We start from the raw sequence: 22,580 nt of genomic DNA, 5'->3' as shown, positions 1-22,580 counted from the left end.
ACCACAGTGGACCATCTTCTGACGGCTACTTCCAGCAGGATAATGCACCATGTCACAAAGCTCATATCATCTCAAACTGGTTTCTTGAACATGACGATGAGTTCACTGTACTCCAATGGTCTACACAGTCACCACATCTCAACCCAATAGAGGAACCTTTGGGATGTGGTGGAACGGGAGATTCTCATCATAGATGTGCAGCCGACAAATCTGCAGCAACTGATGCTATCATGTCAACATGGACCAAAATCTCTGAGGAACGTTTCCAAAACTTTGTTGAAAGTATGACACCAAGAAATAAGGCAGTTCTGAAGGTAGAAGGGAGTCTAACCTTTTACTAGCAAGGTGTACCTATTAAAGTTATATTTAAAAATAATATTTCAGATTATTTTAAAGGACCGGTTAGTTATAGTTAGTGACACCTAGTGGCACCTTTGCTGCAGTGTTTATTAATTGCGCTTCAGTCTCTGTAAGAAGGTAAAATCCAAAATGGGAGTAAGATGCTTTGTTTACTAGATTTAAATGAAAAGATTGCATCGCTGACGAGTTACATCCTTGGTCCACTGTATTTCAGATAATTTTAACCGTTAATTATAGTTAGCGGCGCCTAGTGGCGTCTAGCAGAACTGTTTGGACTAGTGTAGATTAGAGAGACTCATTATAAGCTAATAAAAACCTCAGTGATTCCTAGTTTCACGTGATTATTCATTAATGAATTATAAACGCTTCACCCAAATGCTAAGAATTTGTCTCTTTAATGGAATCACTGTTAAACACAATTGAATTCTCGCACGGACAAGAAAACAAGAAAACAAGCGCCCCTCCGCTTCCAATTTGTCTCCCTAAACGTTCCCCACGATCAAGACGCCGACTGGTAGTAGTCGCTCAACACGACGTAGCGGAACAATGCGTTAGCGGGGCAAGTGGGAGCAGCTGTGTTGTGTCTGTGACGTACTGCAACGCTGATTGGCAACACGTCGATAAAAGCGCTGTTATTATGTTGCTCCAGCTGGAAGCAACCAAAATGCTGCGGCGTGATCAAACCTGACAGGGTCATTAGCAGAGGCGTTCGCTTTTTTACCGTATTCTCCGCTTCCTGCTTGTCGCGTTCGATTAATGAGCAGAGCTCAGCGGTCTGGGGGCAGCATGTTTACACTTTACAGCGTTTCAGAGAGTAATTGTGTAAATACGTCGCCCGAAAAGTCGCATCATAAATGGATTAACTTGACGTATTTGAATTTCTTTCGCACCCTGTCCCCCCTTTAGGCCCGGACTGCTCTTTAACTGTCCCTTCGACCGAGTCCTTCTGGGTCCTGCCCAGCGTCAAGCCCTTCGGCACGTCGCTGGCCAGGGCTTCCCACAAGGCCGTGGTGCAGGAGAAGGTCATGTGGGTGGTGGGCGGATACACCTTCAACTACAGCTCCTTCCAGATGATTCTCAAGTAAGTCATTTTCCCACCGAGCTGCGTATCTATACCAGATGAAAATAAAAAAGCAGTAGAACCAGTCATTTTTTTGTTTCTCTGTTAAAAAAGAAGAACCGTTTGTTGTTATCTGAAGCGACAGATGCAGTTTTTGATACTACTCTGTACTGAGTTTGTTCCTTTTTGTGTGTTTTTATCACTTAAAATGCGCACAAACTGTAGGCATTTAAACAAGTACATGTCATGATGGGAACAATTTCACTTTGTCTACAGAAAACTGAGTAATGACCACATGTTCCTCTTTGTCAAGACTGAGAGGCGGTTTTCTCTGAGCTTCACCTTTTCTTTTTATTATCTGTTCTTGGATGTTCCTGCAGATAAAATGGCAAACGGTGCTGACTCATGTCCTGTCTCTGGATTTTTTCTTTTTTTATCTGATGGCATTCATCTCTCTCCGTCCGTACAGAGTTTGTTTCATTACCAGGTTCTGTGATCTCCAGAAGCAAAAGGCTTTTGTTTTTGCTCTGAGCGGCTCAAAGCGTTTTTATCTGCGTGGACAATCTCCTGCTCTAAAAAAAGAAAAAGGTGTTCTTGGAGCCGTAGTTTCCTTTTGTGCTTCCCCTTCATTGTGTTGATTAAATCAGCTGAACCGTGAGGCCTGCTCGTGAGTGCAGAGTTACATTACATGCGACGTGCTCGCACATGCGTTGGCGGTGTCGGCTGAACCGAAATGTTCTGCTGCTTTCCTTTCTCCTTGCAGCTACAACCTGGAGAGTGGCATCTGGAACACGGTGCCCATCAATAGTGGCCCGGTGCCAAGATACGGCCACTCGCTCGCTGCCTACCAGGTAAACCCACGCACAAGATAACCCCCACGGCCCAGCTGGGTACGGGAGGAGGTTAGAAAACAAAAATAAAAAAACACAAAAACAGTCGGTGGGAGTGAAGAAGGAACGAAATGTTTAACACGTTAAATGCACCTCTATAGTTATTGGTTTTTGTGGGTCTATGAGTTCTCTTATTAAAGCATTAATCAGCTGTTTTGCAGGTTTGTTTTTTTTCTTATTGAGCGCCAACAACTTAATACATGGATGCAGAAAAATAAAGATATAATGCTCATGTTTCATATTTTACCACCACACCCAGAACATATAGGCCACAATCTCTTCCTCTTTTCTTTTCTTTCTCTCCGTTGTTTAATTCTTTTTCTATTTTTGTCTTTACTTTCATTATTTATTTCTTCCTTCCTGTCTTTTTATATTGTTTTTTTTTATTTATTTTCTTTTTGTTGTTTAATTCTTTGGCATTTTCTGTTTTTGTTTCCTTCTTTCTTTTTGTTGTTTATCCTCTTTCTGTCTTTCTTTTTCCTTTTCATTCTTTTATCCTTTCATTTCGCTCTCTCTTTCTCTCCTTTGTTATTTATTTTTTGGTTCTTTCTTTCTGAGAACATATACGTGCACACACACACACACATATACATATATATAATAACAATAGCATATACGCCAACTCGCGAACACTGCAGTTGTGCACTAAATAAGACACCGTTCACATGGATTAGCTCACATGTACCAATGGGCCGGTGGATGGTCATAAAGTGGGTATAGTTTTAAGTTTACATAAGAAAAGAGTTTGTCCCTAGAACTCCTGAGAGTGTTTTTTATTTTCTTTAATAGAGGCTATGCATTGACACCACAACCCCCCTCAGTGGCTAAAACATGGTGAAATGTATCAGTAAATAGAGCGAGACCAGGAAAAATGTGGATTATCAGATCAAATTAATGATCCATACGAACTAGAATGGATTTGGAAAAGTGGATTAGCCTCATTTCCTGTTGGTTTAAGTCAGTTTTAGGTCATTTCAGTTATGATAAATGTAGCTAAATAAAAGATGCTAACGCTAAGAGCTTTACCGAGAAGTAACGTTAGCCATGCAATACTGTAGCGTTAAAAGGACGATGAGGAGTGTTGTCTTGTTGTCTTCTGTCTCGTGCTAAATCAAAGCCGTGCTCCCTCCTCTCCAGGACGACATCTACATGTTCGGGGGGAAGCTGGAGGCCGGCTGGGGCAACGTGACGGACGAGCTGTGGGTGTTCAACGTTCCCAGTCGGACGTGGCAGCGCAGGAACCCCGTGGTCAGCTCTCCGGCCCAGACGCAGATCTACGCGGTGGAAGGTCACTCGGCCCACTGCGTCCTGCTGGACAGCGGCGACGCCATCATGCTGGTCCTCTTCGGCTACTCGCCCATCTACAGCTACATCAGCAACGTCCAGGAGTACAGTCTGAGTGAGTCTCTCCTCCCTCACAGACCTAAACCACTTTCTCCCGTCACTTTGTAACAAAAACACGCAAGAAATTCACATCAGCCATAACATTATGACCACTGACAAGTAAATAGCATTTAAACCGTCTTGTGACAATTCAAAGTTCTGCTGGGAAACTTTAGGACCTGACATTCATTCATGTGGATGTTACTTAGACATGTAGCCCCCACCAAGACCAGACCAGACACCCCCACCCCTAATTACTATTAGTTTATTGAATTGCACATTAATCAACGCTGATGCCATCAGTGTAAATGAGCCAGACTTCAGCAAAAAAACAAAACACTTGACCTACAATTATAGAAAAACATTAATGGACCAAGAATCAAAGAGAATGCATCAGATTAAGAAAACGATTTAGGTTATGTGAGTACATGTCAGGATTATTTTTTAACCTTTTTAAGTAAGTAGTGGTCTCAGGTTCTCATGTGTGGTGGTAACTTGGTGGTAACCATTTGGGATAGTTTAGTACTGCATCTCGGTGAATTACAGTCACCTCTGGTTAGAGCTCTCCTCATTCTTCGTCCTTCAGTGTTTTTTCTCTGGATGAATTCATTCTTTGAAAATGAGACGGGCATCCATCAAGATTTGATATCTGTCCAGATCAAGAATATTACACTTTTTTAGGATGTTACAGCGATGAAAAGCAGAATTCAGCCTAACATGAACACTCACAAAAACGTTTCAGGAACACAGGACACACAAGGGAGACCTACAGAATATTAGGAAGGTGGTCATAATGTTATGCCTGATTGATGTATGTGTATATAATCCTTTTTCTGAAACATTTTCTTTTTAAATGTCGTTCCCAATTAACTAATTAACGATTGAAATGTTTTGATTCCTGTGACTGGACGATATAAAAACTTTATTTATTGTGTGTCTGTGTTTAATCTTTGCGTTTCCTTCCTTGTCAGGGTCCAACACGTGGTTTGTGCCTGAGACCAAAGGTGCGATTCTCCAGGGCGGCTACGGCCACAGCAGCTCGTACGACAGCGGCAGCGGCAGCGTCTACGTTCACGGCGGCTACAAAGCGCTCCCCGCCAACAAATACGGCCTCGTCGACGACCTCTACCGATACGACGTCAACACGCGGACGTGGTAAATCGGCGCGAGCCGCCCTCCGTCATTCATCATCCCCTCCGGCCGGCGCGCGACACCGCGCGTTACACGGTTTCCCCCGTCCCAGACGTCCTTGACACACTTGTCGTGCATTTGTTCCAGGTTCATTCTGAGAGAGAGCAGATTTCCACGGTACTTACACTCGTCCGTGCTCCTCAGCGGCACTCTGCTCATTTTTGGCGGCAACACGCACAATGACACATCGCTCAGCAATGGGGCCAAGTGTTTCTCCGCCGACTTCCTCGCCTACGACATTGGTAAGGCTAATATCGGCGTTCAACAATGTAGTTTGTTGTCGCAGTCTTTTGATCATTGTTGAGATTTTTTTTGCTATTTTCCTTCATTAATGTGTCTTCTATCAAACTAGTTTAAAAAGAAATGGTCAAAATGGACGTTCAGGTGTTTATTTCACTACACTTTGTCTGTGTTGCGCCTCTAGTTTACTACTAAAAGTCAGCTTTCTATTATGAGCCTTGTCTCCACCTCGGCACATGAGCTACTGTTGTGAAGCTGTTTATCTCCTGCAGAAGTCTGTCAGGTCCAAATATGGTCATATCCTTTCTATTGGCAACTAATTATGAAAGTAGAAAGGCTGATCTGAAGCTTAACTCAAACTTTCTTTGGTTGGTGTCGATTTCTGACGACTTGGCCGGATATTGTGCTGGTCTGGGACATTTAAAAATGCCGTAAAATCTTCTCTGGGAAGAAAATTACAGCTCAAATTAACAAGAAGAATCAAAGAAAAGACAGATGAAGGAGAAGAGAGGGGAAGTCAGACTCATCTGAGTTCATCCGGCCGTAAATTGTCTTTGGTAAAAACAGACGAAGGTGGAGACGATCAGCAGTGGATCATCATTCATGTTTCACACTTGAATGAACTTATTGAGAATTTAATTTGATAATTTGATATTATATACGTTGATATGATTATATGACATGTTTTGAAGGATTTGAGTAGATTTGGTTTTGGTTCATAGTGGTTTCCAATAAAAATAGACATGATTTTACAATGTAAAATCAGTTTTTCTGCTGCTCTGAGCCAGAAATTTCCACTTCAGCAGCACTTACACATAACAAACTTAATTCCTAACTTCATTCTGCAGGTAATTACAGAGAGGAGTCTTTATAAATCATTCAGAGCTTGATTTATAAAACATTTTACTCCGAAAAACATTGCAAAAAATGATTTTTTTGGACTGTTGACAGTATTTTGTGATTAATGGAGAGATAAAGAGAGATATCACAAACTTCCTCTGTAAATACCTGGAAATCTAACATATTAACAAAACGAAACAAGAATGTTGAACTTCGCTTTAGCCATTATTCAGATTTCTGTTCTGGAAATGTATGTAAATTAGTGCATGTTTAAGTAGATAACTCCTCCTCCTGCTTATTTAAATATAAATTCACGGAAAACTTGTAATACAAAAAAGTATTGTATTTATGTAAGTAATCAACTGGAGAAGTTTCATTGTGATATTCCCCTGTAGTGTCTCAGCTTAGAGCTGGTGCCGTTGATTTAAAGTTTATTTACGTGGGGACTCGGGTAAATGTTTTGGAAGCTATGACGTGGTTTTAACAGAGTCGTTGCCAGTACTAAAAACACACATTTGATAAAACCAGCCAGTCACGCTTTGCTTTTTCCTCTGTTTATTTTTGTACTCGACGTTTTAACCAAACAGAAGATACGCGTGCTCTTGTTTTTCCTCAGCTTGTGACGAGTGGAGGCTGCTGCCGAAGCCGGACCTGCACAGAGACGTGAACCGCTTCGGTCACTCGGCTGTGGTCAGCAACGGGTGAGTCAGTGCACAGCGTAGTCCTTTTTTTTTTTTCTAGAAATGACTTCTCAGAAACAGGAAATGAACTAAAAACATGACTACAAGTCATTTTAGCCCCTTTTTTTTTCCACCACACCTCCACCCATGTATTTGGTAATTACTTTTTTCCCCTTCGTTTGACCCTGATCCACAGACGACCTCCCTGTTGCATTCGTCATTTGTTACACAACACTTTTTCCAGTTTTGTAAAAATGATGATTGTATTGAAACAAATGCAACTTCTGCTCCCGGTTTTACTTCAGTGCATCAGTGTAAAATAACGTAAAAACGGTTTAATAACGTCCTGCAGTGTTTTTAAAATTAGACTTCTGCACACAAATTTTTTTTTTTTCCTTTCAGGAAGTGAAATGCTTTTCACAATAAGTTCCCCATATTTTGATGCAGTTTTTGTTGCATTTCATTAAAAACAAAGAACATCTTTATTAAGCTTCCTATCATCACCGATTACGTTTATTGTTTGGATCTACTTACTGTAAGTCCATTGTACATACCTACTTCTGCCCTCTTTATTCTGGTTTAATTTATGTTGCACAGTTTCTCTATTTTTTTAACGCTTTTATCTTTATTCCTATTTAAGTGCTTTGTCTCGTTCCCTCGTATTTGGCCAGTAAAGCTGATTCTGACTCTGGTTTTCTTCCATCAGGTCCATGTACGTGTTCGGGGGCTTCTCCAGCGTCCTGCTCAACGACGTCCTCGTCTACCGGCCTCCGAGCTGCCAGGCCTTCGTGAACGAGGAGGGGTGCGTGAAGGCCGGCCCCGGGGTCCGCTGCATCTGGGGCCGAGGCCGCTGTCTCCCCTGGGAACCCAGCATGGCTAACGGCAGCCTCCCTCCTGCTCCATTCTGCCCCCCTAAAGCTGGTGAGAGAACCTTTGTTTCTGCTTCCGAAGGAAACTTTCCACAGGCGTTAAGAACCTTTGTGAGTCACTGATGCGTTAAACTCAAGTAAACAGGCAATTATTTTATCCCCCAAATAATTACTGCTCAGGGGGTGAAAGGGTCAACCTGTGTAGCTCATAATACACAGTATGTTTGCATACTTTAGATTTAGCATTTAAGCTAAAATCTAAAAGTTCCTGGATCTAGATAAAAACATTGCTCCATATCTAACTGATTCACAAACTAACTTTGCATGTCTCATCTCTTTCTAGTCACGGTGGATGAGATGTGCTACAGGTTCTCCGACTGTGCCAGCTGCACAGCGAACACCAACGGGTGCCAGTGGTGTGACGACAAGAAGTGCATCTCCGCCTCCAGCAACTGCACCTCTGTAAGCGTTCCAACAGGGGGCAGCAGAGCTCTTCTGGTCTTCACTCTAAGATGCATTTGCTGTTTCTCAAAATATTCTTAGCTGAGGATTTTGGACTTAAATCTTATTTGCCGAGTGACTGTTGTGTTCCTGTTGCATGTAATATTCTCTCATCATGTAGCTCCGGGGAGAGAAATCCATTTTCTGCGCAAACAGGATCTGTGTTTTCTTTACTGAGCAAATGTGAATGTGTTGAAGTTGAAACAGTTTTTCCTCATCCTGCTCTTCTGTGCTTCCGTGAAGAACGTGAAGAACTTCACGGCGTGCCCGGTGCGGAACGAGCAGGTGTGCAGCAAACTCGGCAACTGCAAGAGCTGCTCGCTGAACCTCAACTGTCAGTGGGACCAGAATCACTCCCAGTGTCACGCTTTGCCTGGTGAGACTGACGTCGGCGTGCGCGCGTCTGAACACGCGAGCGAGTTACTGAAGGCTTCACACAAGCACGACATGTCAAGGGCTTATATTTGACTTCATTTGATCAGTTTAAATATTTAGGAAAGAGGTATTTTTTCAGGCTAGGTACCCCCAAACTGATGGGTTGGGACCCTTTACCTACCTATTATGTGTTCTGTATTAAACTCAACCTAGTGCTATTTATACATATACATTATTATCATTTTGCATTCAATATTAAACCTTTCAAATAATACAGGTTCAAATATTCATTTTTTTTATTTTAAACATGTGCAACAGTAGAGTGGCTGCAGTAAACATAAACATACCTGTATATGCTATTCACCGTTAGCTCCTCTTCTGCTAATATTGCTGCATGCTTCTGGATTTTACCTTCGGGACTGAACCCGCCAGCGGCCTCGTGATTGGCTCAGCAGCGATAGGGGGCGGGGCCTACTGTGTACAGGAGGCTTAGATTGACAGGTCTCGGTTTCTGTGGCGCTCCGTGTGAAACTGTGGCTGTTGAGATTTTAAAGAAATTTAAATTTTAGGGGGAAAATAAAAAAAAAATCCTTATCAACCAAAGATATTGGCAGTACCTCCATGGACCCCCTAGGGGTCGCAGACCCCCTGTTGAAGACCTATAATTTAGAAGACGTTAACTTCCCAAGTCTTAATTTCCTTTGCTGCTGCTGCTCCATTTGGTTTGAAAACTGTCATCTGGTATTTACAGAGATCTGTTTTTCAAGATGTCAACACAATGCTGTTTACTGGGTCTGGCAGCATATTTAGTTTACCCCCCACCCGCGCTGTTTTTTTGATGTTGACGCTGGCTGAATCTGAAGAAACAGTGCTGTCACCCTATCCATAATTTTGAGTTCATAACGCCTTGTCGCCCGAGGGGGACCGCAGTGGGAGCCGCAAATAATATTTGTGTGCTGCCTGTAAGGGACCCGCTGATTGTACAAACACAATGTGAACATCCAAGGCAAATGGGTGCAAATTACTCTCATGCAATATCAGTGACATCCACACACACTAAGCCCTGAATCTCTATCCCTCGCGGTTTGTTATTCTTACCGTGATCTTTTTTTTTTTCTTTTTTTTTATGGTTCTCAAAGGACAAACAAGTCATTTCCAAGTAGTTTCTTCCTCAAAGGTTCAAGGAGAGATTTATTCACCGTCTCCTTCTGCATGCTCTGTCTCTCCTGCAGCCCAGCAGTGCAGCGAGGGCTGGAGCCAGGTGGGTGAGGCTTGCCTGAGGATCAACTCCAGCCGCGAGAGCTACGACAACGCCCAGCACTACTGCAAGAACCTCAACGGCAACATCGCCTCGCTCACCACCACCAAACAGGTGGACTTTGTGCTCGAGGAGCTCAAGAAGCTCCAGGACCTGGACAAGGTAGAGAAACGCACACTGGTCCTCGGTTGTAGTGGGTGATGTCTGCAAAGGATAAACAAACTGAAAAAAGTCTGAAACAGAGATGAGATGATTTTCTGCTGATCAGTTTTATACTGATTTTGTGTGATTGCATCGACTTTCTCATCAAGTTGTTTTCCACTAGGCTGTGCCTCAAACTGTATGTCTGCACATTGGTTTGTCTCTGAGATACTGACTAATCGGAGCGTGATAATCGCTCCTCACTTTGTTTTGCCTCCTTGTTTAAGTTGCTTTTCCTTTCATTGCACAAATCAGGATCATGAACACAGTTCAGAATATAGACTGTATATAAATATGGACAACGTGTCTCCACTTCCTTTCATTGGCCAAACTGTCGCTGTTTTACCGGGGATACAGGCGATACAGTCTGTGGGCGGGGCCATGACATCGATGCCCCGCCCACATTTCCTCCAGAAATCACTTGCATTTTCATTTAATTAATTCTACACTCTGCTCTACTTCCACCAGTTACAAGGAAATGTTAGATTATACACTTACACTTATTATTGTTTTTTACAACTCTCTTTATGTAATGGTTGGCATGGCAACTGGTAGTCACATCCTGTTTCTGTAGCATCAAATAAGTAAAACTGAACATTAAATTATGTACCTTAAATGACAGAAAACATCCTTGAAAAAATAAATATTTGACGTGTATTTGAGTGTTTAGGTGGAGCGTATGCCCTTACACTGCAGCCTCCAGCCACCAGGGGGAGCTCTACTTGCTTTGATTACACTTTTGAGGAGCAGTTCTATAAATAATCGCCTTTAAAGAAAAAAAAGTTGTTTCTGTTCATTAATAACAAGAGCATTTTAGATATTTAGTCCTTGTAGCTGTTACGCAACTAAATAATACATTAAATTAATCAAGAATTGACAAATAAAAGCATTTAATATAAGTACACGAGTGGGATTCTGTTGTTAAATAACTTATTAGCATGTGGCTAATTATTGGTGCGGCCATGTTGATGTATGTGGAGTGATGTGTGTGTGTGTTTGCCTTTATTGCCAGAGATTAGAGTACGTATGGAAACCTCCAGGTTTGGAGTTACAATGTGAGTTTTGTGCAGGTTTGACTAACGTCAGGGTGGAGATAAATAAAATAATAACTTAACGTAACACATAAAAGTGCACTGTTCTCAGTTCTGGAGTTCCATGAGAGACAGACGCTGTTAAAATACTCTGTGCACTAGATGACGTCAGGGTTCATTTACATTCAGCACAACGTCTGATACAGCGTCTGAACCAGCCCATAAACACTTCTAGTATTTAAGGCCTTCGCTGCTCTACTGGATCTGCTTGTAGTTTTTACTACAAAAAAGATCAAATACATAACATGTGACATAGACTTAACACATCAGTGCTACCACGCTCCAGTTTGTAAAATGTAAATCTTAACCGTTGACTTTGTCATAAAAGTAATAGAAAATAGATGCGTGTCATAAATCAAGCCTGTTCATCTTTAATGGGAATGTTGCGACGCGCTTTTGGGCAAACGCTCACCTTCTCATCTCTTCACAGCGTCACCAGTGACAGAAAATTGCGGCGCCTACTGATGATTTCGGTTCGGTCATGCCTGTTGTATTCACCAGAATATCATTTGCCATCAGTCTGGGCTGAAAACTCAGCTGTTTGTTCCAAACGGAGCCTTGACGAGCCATTTTCCCCACATTACATTAAAAAGTTGAATCCTTGAGGCAAACAAGTAATCACATCTGTGAAATTATTTTCTAATGGCATCTTTGGTTCCCAGGTGTAAAAGCAGCAGACATTGTGGTTGTTTTTTTTTTTCTAATAACACATTGGAGCAGAAATGTTACCCACTAGCTTTTCAGAGCTTTTTGCTTTGTTTCCACAGCGGCTGTCCCCGTGGGTGGGTCTCAGGAAGATCAATGTGTCGTACTGGGGTTGGGAGGACATGTCTCCCTTCACTAACAGTAGTCTGCGTTGGCTTCCCGGCGAGCCCAGCGACTCCGGGTTCTGCGCCTACCTGGAGGAGCCTCAAGTGTCGGGCCTCAGGGCCAATCCCTGCACGGCTACTGCCCACGGCCTCATCTGTGAGAAGGCGATTGGTGAGAGACAACACAACTTGTTATCTGCAATGTTCATGTTAGTGCGTTTACATCCATGTGGAAAAAAACTAAATATTGCCTTAATACGACTCTAACAGGACAAGTTAAGACATAAGACAATGTTTATTTATCCCATGTATGGGAAATTATCTTGTCAGGGTAGCACAGAATTAGGTACAAAAATATATACAAGAAACAATAGAAGACAGTATCAAATTTGAAAGAATGTACAAAATATAGAGAATATACAGCAGCAGAGTATGAGTAGGGAATTTAAAAATAAATGCTAAAAAATTGGAAAATAATATAAATTTCTCATGCACATGTAAGCGTCATGCAGTTTAAGGAAACCGATTTTCCTCAGCATGTATACGCCTTAATAAGAGTTAAACTAGTCAACGTGTGTGCGCATGCTCCACAATTGCCCCCCAGAAACAAAACATCCAAGGAAGCTGGTCACAGAAGAAACAGAAGAAGGTAAACAGAGTCGGTAGAAGAACCCCCTGAGGGATAGCGCCATCTTATCTGCACCATAAGTACCGCGCACATTACGTACGAGATTAAAAAAGCAAAAAAGAAAAGGGAAAACAGAGGGAAGCTTGAGGAAAACACTGTCACTTTCAGCCATGAAAATGTCGTGTTGCTGTATTTTTTGGTGCCAAAACCGAATAATCCAAAACACTAACTTGCAGTTTTATCACATACCAGCCACTGCCAGTCGTAGACAACTTTGGTTTGGCTTTGGTGATTAAAAGACAGGATTGAAGTGAGACAATCTTCAATAACTGCACTCTTATTTTCAGATTATAGTTATATGTAATGCATCATCAGTTTCAGCCTGGATAACATTATGGGTTAGAATAAATTGTGACTGAAATTACGTTAAGTCAATGCTTATTTAGCACTAGGTTAACCACTAGCTAACGCAGCGTTAGTTTTATGTTTCAAGGGTGTCCAAGCAGAAGTTGCATTTACTACTTTACCCTACACAGTGGTTCCACTTACTTCTTGTAATATCTTTGTTGGAGAGGCTTCACTTGATAAAGACAGACCAGACTTCGTCCCCTCTGTGTCCTCCTTTTGGTCAAATCGTCCATCCAGTGAGTGAGAGTGTAGGGGTCGGTGAATATAGTCAGAGTCAGCCTTTTTAAAATAACGGTCTCAGGGAGTGAGTGTATCAGTATATTCTCTAAAATATGTGTAAAATATGTTTTCCTCGTCCGTTCTTACCAAAACAGTCTGTTGAAATATGCTAACCGCTGTTTATAGTGTTTGAGATGTTTTGCCTCCAGTTAAGCCCCACCCCTTAAAAAACGTCACATTGTTTACAAACCGTGAGGGGGGATCTATTGGTCAAAGGGGGCCATGTTAACATATCACCAGCTAGTGTGGACGAGGAGGAGGACATGTTCCCATCAGTTATTAGATTTTCTCCGTTGCATGCAAACTGTGGACAAGGACCAGATTCAGAAAGTCGAATTTGGAGCATAACACGATTAAGCCGTGCATGTAAACGTACCCGTTCTGTTTTCGTCCAGGAAACCCCAACCAAAGCACCCGTCCGTCATGTAAGAAGCCTTGCTCGCTTCACACGAACTGTGCCAACTGTACCAGCCAGGCCATGGAGTGCATGTGGTGCGGCAGCGCTCAGCGCTGCGTCGACTCCTCCGCCTACGTCATCTCTTTTCCCTACGGCCAGTGTCTGGAGTGGCAGACCGCAGATTGCGTGGGTAAGTGTCTTTTAGCCGAACTTAATCTAGACGAGTCTTCTTTGATGTCTATAGTCCGGCGTTAAGGTGGCGGACAATAATCTTCCCCCAGATTGGCTCGTGTAAGCCAGTCAATGTTCATCACGGGAGGGAGAAAAGAGGCGGCGAAAGGAAAACGGCTTAAAATGGAAGTTGTTTGTGTGTGTCAGAGGAAATTTGTATTAGCTTCCCGTAATTGGCTCTGGAAGCTGTTTTTGGTTTGTCAAGGCTAATTATTTTTTGCATACAATCGGGCACTGTTAGATTTCCCCATTGACCAGGCTAGAGGCGAGCTCTTTACCATTAGCTGGCTCCAAGTAGTTTAACGACAGTCATGCTTCAAGAGACGGAGATTGCAAATAACCCTCTGTTGAATGAGAAGTGAACATAATGAGAATAGTCACACAGGTAGTTTTTTTTTTGAATTGATGGTGTTAATTGAGTTTACTAAAACCTTCCTTGAGGAGGCAGCGCGTTAACTCAATAATTACACCAACCACCTTTCTGTGAAATAAACCACCTTAGAGTTGATTAATGATAGTAACTGATAAACAGGAAATACAGAAGCTTCTATGAAAAGTTAGAAATGTTTTTACACTTTTTGAAACACTTGAACAGACTTTCTCCAGATGTGGCAAAAAATGCTATTTTATGTGCGTATGGCTTTTTATTGAGCAAACCTAACAACATCTCAATGTATTTCATGCTCAAATGCATGCATAAAGACAACAACAGCAACATATTTAATTTTGTGGAAGCTTTAGTGGCGACTTAGAGGTTTCCTTTAAATTCAATGAACAGATAATTATTCATCTATTTCACCTGAAAGACGTGATTTTCTCGATCAAGTTTTCTTTTTTTTCATCGCCAGTGTTCCTTGACCTCTCTTATTGGTCAATCTTTATCTTCTCTTTGGTGTTAAACAGCGGCTAGCATTAAACTAGCATTATGGGGCATAGAAGGCGGCGCCTGCCTCATAACTGCTATGTCAGCATCGTTCTGTCATTTTGTCTCGAAAAACACTAGTCTGCTGTGTGGACTTTTACCGTAGCACAAAACATGGAGACAGTGACCGAGTAGACGGTGTGTAGGAGGCGAGAAGGAGCATTAGAAAGGACATGCATCTTGGACCAATCCTAGCTATCTAGATGTCGCCGCAGCGTTTTTGAGGAGTTGCGCGAACAGTCTGTGCACAGATCGGACACACAAGCACAAATCTGGCTCGAGTTCCAACCCAGTCGCCAGGCAATTGAATAAGAGCCAGAAGGCAGAGTGAGTAGCACCTGCATTGTAGGGCCAATTATGAACAAGAGAGAAAAATTAAACACACAAGGTGGCGTTGGCCAAGGTTGTAAAAATAGATTAGAGGCAGGGTGGCAAATTGAATTTACTTCAGGCTCATTTAAGGTACTGCGGGACTTAGACATACGCAAAAAAAACAAATACAAACACGAGTCGGCAATTTCTCTTTTTTGCCAGTCGGGTTAATTTTTTGTTTGTACTTCCTGCTTCACTTTCAACAAATGAAACTTTCGGCGAAATGTCGCTGAAGTCAAGACGTGCAAATGTTTGACTGAAATAGTTACTGTCGGCCGTGACTACACCAAAACAACAACATCTACAAACTTATCTGACAGCCCTCCAGGACTTAAGGTATGACTTCATCAAAAAAAATACAGCATAAATTAATATTACCTGACACTAAATGTGAACCACAACACCTGGATTCCAGTTGTTTCTTCATAATGTCGCGACCCGTTTACTTCTCTTTTCTGTGGCAGATATCTGTAAAAATATATCTCTGACTGCTTTTTAAATCTGTTGGTTCAGTCAATCGCACAACTGATGCTATTAAATGCTATGATTCAAACTAATGCTGTTAATCTCCATGTTCAACTGTCACTTTCTGCCACTCAGTGGCCGTAACCATGGAGACGTCACCGGCTGTGACGTCACGTTCATACCTGGATCGTACCCTCTCTTGATCCAAAACAATTCGAAACGGAGAAACAAATACTAAATACTAAAGCATGAACACACAACCATCAAACGGCGTTAGGGTCTGGGCTGTTGCCGTAGCTACGCCGTCAAATTGACGCAGAAGCCTAAACTGGGAATTAGTGTCACAACGAGCTGAGACACACTTCAGGGACTGACAGTTGATAGTCAGTTCATCCTGCACGGTTCACTGTTAGTCCAACATTTTAACGTGAACACCTTTAATTCTCCTCCTGCACAAACTGCCAAGAAGGCAGCTGCAAAAAAACCAGAAGCCGTCATTGTGTGTAAACATGAACCTATTGTCATTCTCCTGATCACTACGTCCAGAAGTGATGCTAATGAGCAGTGGACGTGTGCTCCTTTACCTGAAGGTCGATCCTCCTGAGCTGCTTGATTTATGAAACGTACCCACAGTTATGTCAGATTGTAAAAAAACCTCTCTGATCAGTTTAGCCAACGACAAATTCAGGCAGCCCAAGAGTGCTGTCTCAAATTCATTCATTTGTGCCTGCTGGTGTTGGGTAATGCAGAGATGTTGGGTTTATTTTTTTTTTTTGTTCGCTGTGGATATTTGTCTCAAGGAATTAGTCCCTCTTGGCATGAAGGACAGAGAAGGTTGTCCTATAAATTCACTCCGTGTTTTCTTCTTCCCTCTCTTCACTCCGTCTGACTTTGCTCCTTCACATTCGCTATTTTAAGTTTAAATCACTGCTTAAGCCTTGAATTTTATCACCTACTTTACTTTCGTTCTTGTGTTGGGTTCGCATAGAGATGCGCGCTTTAGGCTGAGCGCGCTACATAAATCCATTTAAAAGCCGCACCCGGGGGAAAAGCAGCGTGCTGCGTGCTTTACATAGTCCATAGGGCTTCATTCAAAGAGATTTGTTTTTGTGGCTAATTTCGCAGATCTGAGCTCGGGATAACTAATCGTTATTTCTTGCGGGTGGTTTGTAGCTCTGCAGTGGCATGTGATGAACTCTGTGTTTAAGCTGTCCAGTTGTCTCTTCAGTTGGCGGCGTAGCTGTTTCTCCCCAGATCGAACGGGCAAAGCAGACACGTGGCCGTCTCTTCCACAAACGCGCTGTCTGTCTGGGTCTGAAAAAGCAAATCCCCCCACAGCTGTGTTTGGTTCAGGCACAATTTTTAACATGCAAGGTCAAGTTGACTTTTCCTTTTTTTTTTTTTTTACCTCACAGCGTTTTCCTCAGCCTTTGATTCAATCTTTTATGTTAAGCCAAGCTTTTATACTCCCTATATGAAGTCTACTGAGGCAGTTGGTGCGCGATTTAAATTGCGTGCTGACTAATTTTGTTTTTTTCAAGAATAAATGTTAAATATTATGAGCTTCAAAGGTGCCTTTTGTGTTATGTGTGAATGCCTTGGATGTGGTGTGTTGGCAGAACAACAGGAACATTGTTTTTTTTTTTTACTCCTAGAACTGGTTGCACCAGCTGGACAAAAAATAAAAGTTTGGTGTAATGGAGAATTTAGGGTTCTGCGTCACATAGACGCCGTAACCTATGTAACCCAATGCTGGTGTTTGCTCGTCGGTGCTATGTTTTGTTTTGTTTTGTTTCTACTTCCTGCTTCGCTTTCAACAATGGCGACTGAAACTTTGTCTGAAAACGAGTTGTACAAATGTTTGCCTCTCCGAACCCCCTCATTTAACCTCGATGTTTTCCGTCTCTATTGATCTAAAACAATCAGTGCAAAAATTGCAGAAATGGAGAAGCAGCCGTAAAGGCTAAAGCTACGCTATAGCTGCCTGTGCGGCTCTACGACGGGAGGTTAAGAGTTCTGGGGAGGTGCACGTTGTTCTGCAGGATCTGCATATATGCATAAACCTCCTTTAAGCCTTAAGTCAGGCTTAGCTACACCCAAACTTGTGATAAACATGTACACCTGCTGCACCATCTAAAACTATGATTACGTGCAGCTACACTCAACATGGAGGATGCACATTCATGTTGCTATGGTTGCGTGCCTTGTGTTAACTAACTACGTCGATCTGCCAGAAACAAAAATGGTGAAATAAGAAAAATGATTGAATTCTATAGTAAGTATAAGCTCTCGACTTGGAGAGACTTGATACAAGTTTCTGATTGGTAACACCCACAGATGTGGCTTTTTAAAGCCCAGAACTGAAGAAGCTCGTTGGAGAAACCCTAACCATAACCCTCTACAAGGCCAGTTGAGTGTTTTTGGATATACCATGACCTGGAGTTTGCATTTGATTGCGATTAAAAAAAAAAAAAAAGCATTTTGAAAAGAAAACTTGTTGATGTGACATATGTGTCAGGTTTGAGCTGTCAGTTGAGTTCATGAACGCAGCGTTCCCTCTCCAAACTAACATCACTAGCCAATCAGACGTAGGGTGGGCGGGTGAGTGGGTAAAACTTGGTTGAGATCCAGCTGCAGCTGATGCTGCATTCATGACAACTTGTGAAAAATGTGCTCTGAGTTGTCAAATTCATATAATACTTGTAAATAGCTGCTGCATATGTTTTAATTATTAGCAAACGGTGACGTTATACCAAAGTTATTCTTTCTCCTCTGAGTTAACCTGTAACATGAACACTGTGATATCTGTGATATCTGTGTAATGTATGTAATTTCCAAACTTTCATGAATGCATCATCCAGTTTCAGGCTCAGAGGACTGGTGCCATCTCTGATTATTATTTATTTTGCGTCTGAGAGCCAGCTGATCGTTGAGTACGTATATGACAGAGCTTTTACACCGATCTGAGGTCATCATGGACTAGTCGGTGTCCACTTGACTTTCATCACGTCACAACGGTCGACTTTAAAAATCTGAAGTCGTGCAACCCAAATCAAGACACTATAAAGAACTGGAAAATCTATTTTCATTATATATATTTTTTTTTTTTGCCCTGATTTTACTCACATTAAAGTCTGCGTACTCCTTCGAGAACATTTGTTTAAAAGGACATTTGTCATCCGTTGATTGCAGACTGCAAAACTGAGCGGGAGCCGTGTTTTCCTCACGTTTTCTTACAGATAATAAATAATAAAGGGCAGATACTGATGTGCTGAGGTTGACATTTTAATCAATAGTCTTTGTCCAGGAGGAGCAACGTGGAGGCTGTGATTTAAGTGAATGAAGCCACCACAGAAGACTTACAGCAAAGATTTGACCAAAAAAAAAAAAAAAGGCACATTTTGATGTGATTTGTGATTGGAAATGAACCTGCAAACAAGTCATTTACACTTTTAGATTCACCTGAAACGCTTCCGTAGATGAAGACTCGTCAGTGCTGCGTGGAAAACCAGAAAACAGAGGCTGTTATTTGCTCAGCTGATGGAATCTGGTAACACTCGACGAAGGGAGACTTGTTTTTCCTCTAAAGACACCATTATAATCACCCTCCAATTTATGTAACACCTCCAGGCGTCAGATTTAGCTGTTCACACATATTGATTTGTGTATGGGAGCGAAAGATGTGCTTTCGTATGGCAGATTTTGTGTTTTTTTGTCTCTTGACAAGACACAAGTCCCCGTCCAGCTGTTTCTCTTTCTCCTTCTCCGAATGGTATGGTTCAGAGAAATCCGCCACTTATGTCTTGTCGTCAAAACAAACTTAAATGGCCTTACTTTGTGCTGATTGCTCTCGTGTTGTCATGGTTTCACGTCCATTAGCGGAATGGCTGGAGATTTGTTTGACATAAACTGAGGTAAAAGCACTCAGTGTTTGTCTCCTTAAAATAGTAGTGGCATTTTCTCCACTAAAGTGTCTGTCTGGCGGGCAACCGGTGACGCTGAAACTTGTCGAGCAATTTTGTGGCCTTAAAGTTCGTTCGTTCCTCGGCTGGCCCAAAAAAAATAAAAATAAAAAAGCGTACAGAAAAAAGCCCACTTTGCTTTTAATCCTTTTGTGGAACTTCTCCCAAACTTTACCTCCAGCCCCAGGTGGTTTTGGAACGCATTTATTTGTTTGTCCCTGCTCCATCAACTGTTTAATGCCTGTTCCTTATCCTCTTATCTGCTTTTAAATCTGTCACTTTACTAGATAACCAGTTTGTGTTTCAGTGTAAAAACAGCCTCAATCTGCAGCTCCTGTAAATCCTAAGAAATAACAGCAGTGGTCATCAGCTACATTTGTCCAAGGACCACTTTTTTTTTTTCTTGGCAGACACTGAAAAATAAATAAAATAAATAAATATCTCAAATTTGTGCTATTATTTTTTTAGCCTTTGACAGTGTTAACAGATTACCCGTACTGCCACTAGGGGGCGATTGCGATACTTTAGGCTTCCTGTTTGTGAGGCTTTCACATGCAACGTTGCATTTTTTCAGCTTCATCCCAAGAATATGACGCACTGAAGGCATTGGCCACGTATGTGGTCACCATGTCTGGATCAACACACACCTGTAAAGTTGTTTTCTCAAAAAAACAAAACAAAAAAGAAAGGCGCGAGAGGAACTGACTGTTAACCTCCTGAGACCCTGTGTCCTCATTGTGGGGACGTTAAGTTTTAGGTTTGTTGCATCTTCTTATTCTGCTTCATTTAGACCTGTTGTCCTCATAAGTGGACACTTTAGTCTGCCATCTAGTGGTAGCAGAGGGTCAGTACAGTAGTTGAGCTGATTCAGTGGATTCATCCTCAAGCATCATCAACTTTTTTTGTTTGATATGACATGCAAGTTTAATAAAGTCTATCAAGAGTAAAAAGCTATAACGTTGCTAATTAGCAAGTACTCGTTTGAGGACGTTGGGATTTCATTGTTTGAAATTCTGTCTTTGCAAAGCCATGTTCAGACATGAAAATAAACAGTCTGAAAAGTTTTATATTTGAAGAATGAAAAAAAAAACTGTTTGTTTGCAATTGTTTTGCACAGCCATGTTCAGGTATTATTATACAGAGAAATAATCCCAGTGTCCACATATGAGGACGTGCATTTTTCCCCCACACATGTTCAAAGTTGATGCAGAATACGTTGAGGAAATGAAAAATGACAAATGCATTCCAAAGTGAAGCCCGGGCCTCAGGAGGTTAAACCAGTCTGTGCATTAAGTCTGATGATAAAAAAATATTGTCGAAGGGGAAACGTTAGAACTTTAATAAACCCGACGTGATTAGTTCAATGTTGTGATTTTCTTGTTTTTGCTTTATTTGTATTTGTTTGTTCACCTGCTTTAATTTGATGTTGTTACTGAGGCCTGTTTATTTTTAATTTTTATCTATTGGCTCATGTGCCTAATCGAGACAGTGCTGCCTGAAAGAAAAAAGACGACTTTAGAAAATGAGAAAGCATGTGAAACGATGAAAGAACGAGTTCATACTCATCTTCCTTTGAAGGCACAAGATACTTTTCAGATGGAGTTTGATTTTCATTTGATTTTATATAAAGGAATATAGGAACATACTCTTGAATTCAGTTATATTCTGGGGACTGGATGTGACCAGTTCACTGTCCTTCAGCATAAAAATCTCGACAACAACCTCCATTTGCTGCAACATGGAGCCTCTGTCGAATACAGATTTTTATTTCTTTCGGCGTCAACTCTTGTACATGAACTGAAATAGAAGTGGTGCGCTCAGAGGGGACAAAGCAACGCACTCATGCGACGTGTTTTTCTCTCCCACAGCCCAGAACTGTTCAGGCCTGCGGACGTGTTCCCAGTGCTTGGAGCAGCCCGAGTGCGGCTGGTGCGGCGACCCCAGCAGCACGGGGAAGGGCCTGTGCGTGGAGGGCTCGTACCGGGGGCCCATGAAGAAGCTGCCCAAGCAGGGCCAGCAGGGCCAGACCCAGGACATGATCCTGGAGCCGGGCATCTGCCCCAAAGACAAGGGCTACGAGTGGGCCTTCATCCACTGCCCCGGTGAGTGATCCCCGTCCGTCCCGCTGGAATTACAGATCGAATGTCACAAGTGCACCCGCGCGAGAGGCTGTTATTACATATTGACGTGTCACGTCTTAAGCTGCAAAAAAAGCTGTTCTTATTGTGGGTTCGGGTTACAGCCCCTATGCAACTAATCCCTCCCAGCTGACTACATGCAACCTTACGCTCGCATGCCATTTAATGCTTTCATCAGGCGACATTCCAGACACCCGCATTACGTAAGATGATGATATACCCGCTCCTTGTCGGAAATTGAGAATGGGAAATGTGCTCGGAGGCTCGCTGGTATTTACAAAATCCGTGAGGTATGTGACTGCTGAGTGATTCTTATAATTCACTAAGCCAAGAAGTCATTTAAAAGGAACCTCGGCATGTCATTTTTTTTTTTCCTTTTGTTTTGTCACTTTTTACTCTCGGATACCGGTGGTTTTTCTGCCCTAGAATCTGTGCTGTCGTGTTGATGCATCACTTCACATAAAGCGAGATAGACAGGCGAGCACTTATAAGGCGGAATGACATAAATAACCTAAAAGGAGAGGGGAAAAAAAAAAGCTTACTTTAGCTTAAACATCGACGCAAACATGTCAGCTAATTCACAAACGGCATTACAAATCCAATCTGCGGTTTAGATGCTGGTTAATTAAAAGTTAAAGCTATTACAATGTTATTAAAAGGCAGGTCTGATTGAATATTAATTAAAGTGACGTGGCAGTCGAATTGAGTGTCTGGGATTTCCAGGAAGTGGCTGCAGGTGTCACATTTTTCAGACAGAAAAGCCGTGACCTCCTGTTTGCTTTCCTTTTTCGCAGCGTGCCAGTGCAACGGCCACAGCACGTGCGTGAACAGCAGCGTGTGCGAGCAGTGCCGCAACCTCACCACCGGCCCTCACTGCGAGACCTGCATGTCCGGTTTCCACGGAGACCCGACCAACGGCGGCAAATGCCAGGGTGGGTACCGCATCGCTGCAGATATTAGTTATTCTGCACGCATGAGACCTACTGTGTTTTTTTTTTTTTTTTTTATGGAGAAGTCGATGTCATTCAAC

General features: G+C 42.2%; 1 protein-coding gene across 1 annotated transcript in view; it reads left to right on the top strand.

Annotated features, from left to right (window-relative positions):
• Window positions 1–22,580, top strand: part of atrnl1b (attractin-like 1b) — an 83,716-nt gene that overhangs the window by 11,820 nt on the left and 49,316 nt on the right. The window contains exons 6-19 of the mRNA XM_047608822.1: window positions 1,267–1,441; window positions 2,184–2,271; window positions 3,448–3,709; window positions 4,665–4,848; window positions 4,972–5,126; window positions 6,581–6,665; window positions 7,351–7,565; window positions 7,857–7,975; window positions 8,258–8,390; window positions 9,622–9,809; window positions 11,707–11,920; window positions 13,459–13,650; window positions 21,281–21,514; window positions 22,345–22,482. Of these exons, the coding sequence (XP_047464778.1) occupies window positions 1,267–1,441; window positions 2,184–2,271; window positions 3,448–3,709; window positions 4,665–4,848; window positions 4,972–5,126; window positions 6,581–6,665; window positions 7,351–7,565; window positions 7,857–7,975; window positions 8,258–8,390; window positions 9,622–9,809; window positions 11,707–11,920; window positions 13,459–13,650; window positions 21,281–21,514; window positions 22,345–22,482 (2,382 nt within the window). The remainder of the gene's footprint in view (window positions 1–1,266; window positions 1,442–2,183; window positions 2,272–3,447; window positions 3,710–4,664; window positions 4,849–4,971; window positions 5,127–6,580; window positions 6,666–7,350; window positions 7,566–7,856; window positions 7,976–8,257; window positions 8,391–9,621; window positions 9,810–11,706; window positions 11,921–13,458; window positions 13,651–21,280; window positions 21,515–22,344; window positions 22,483–22,580) is intronic.

This window comes from Mugil cephalus, chromosome 16, assembly GCF_022458985.1.
Source record: "Mugil cephalus isolate CIBA_MC_2020 chromosome 16, CIBA_Mcephalus_1.1, whole genome shotgun sequence".
Classification (NCBI taxonomy): domain Eukaryota; kingdom Metazoa; phylum Chordata; class Actinopteri; order Mugiliformes; family Mugilidae; genus Mugil; species Mugil cephalus.
This window is presented reverse-complemented; position numbering and strand designations above follow the sequence as displayed.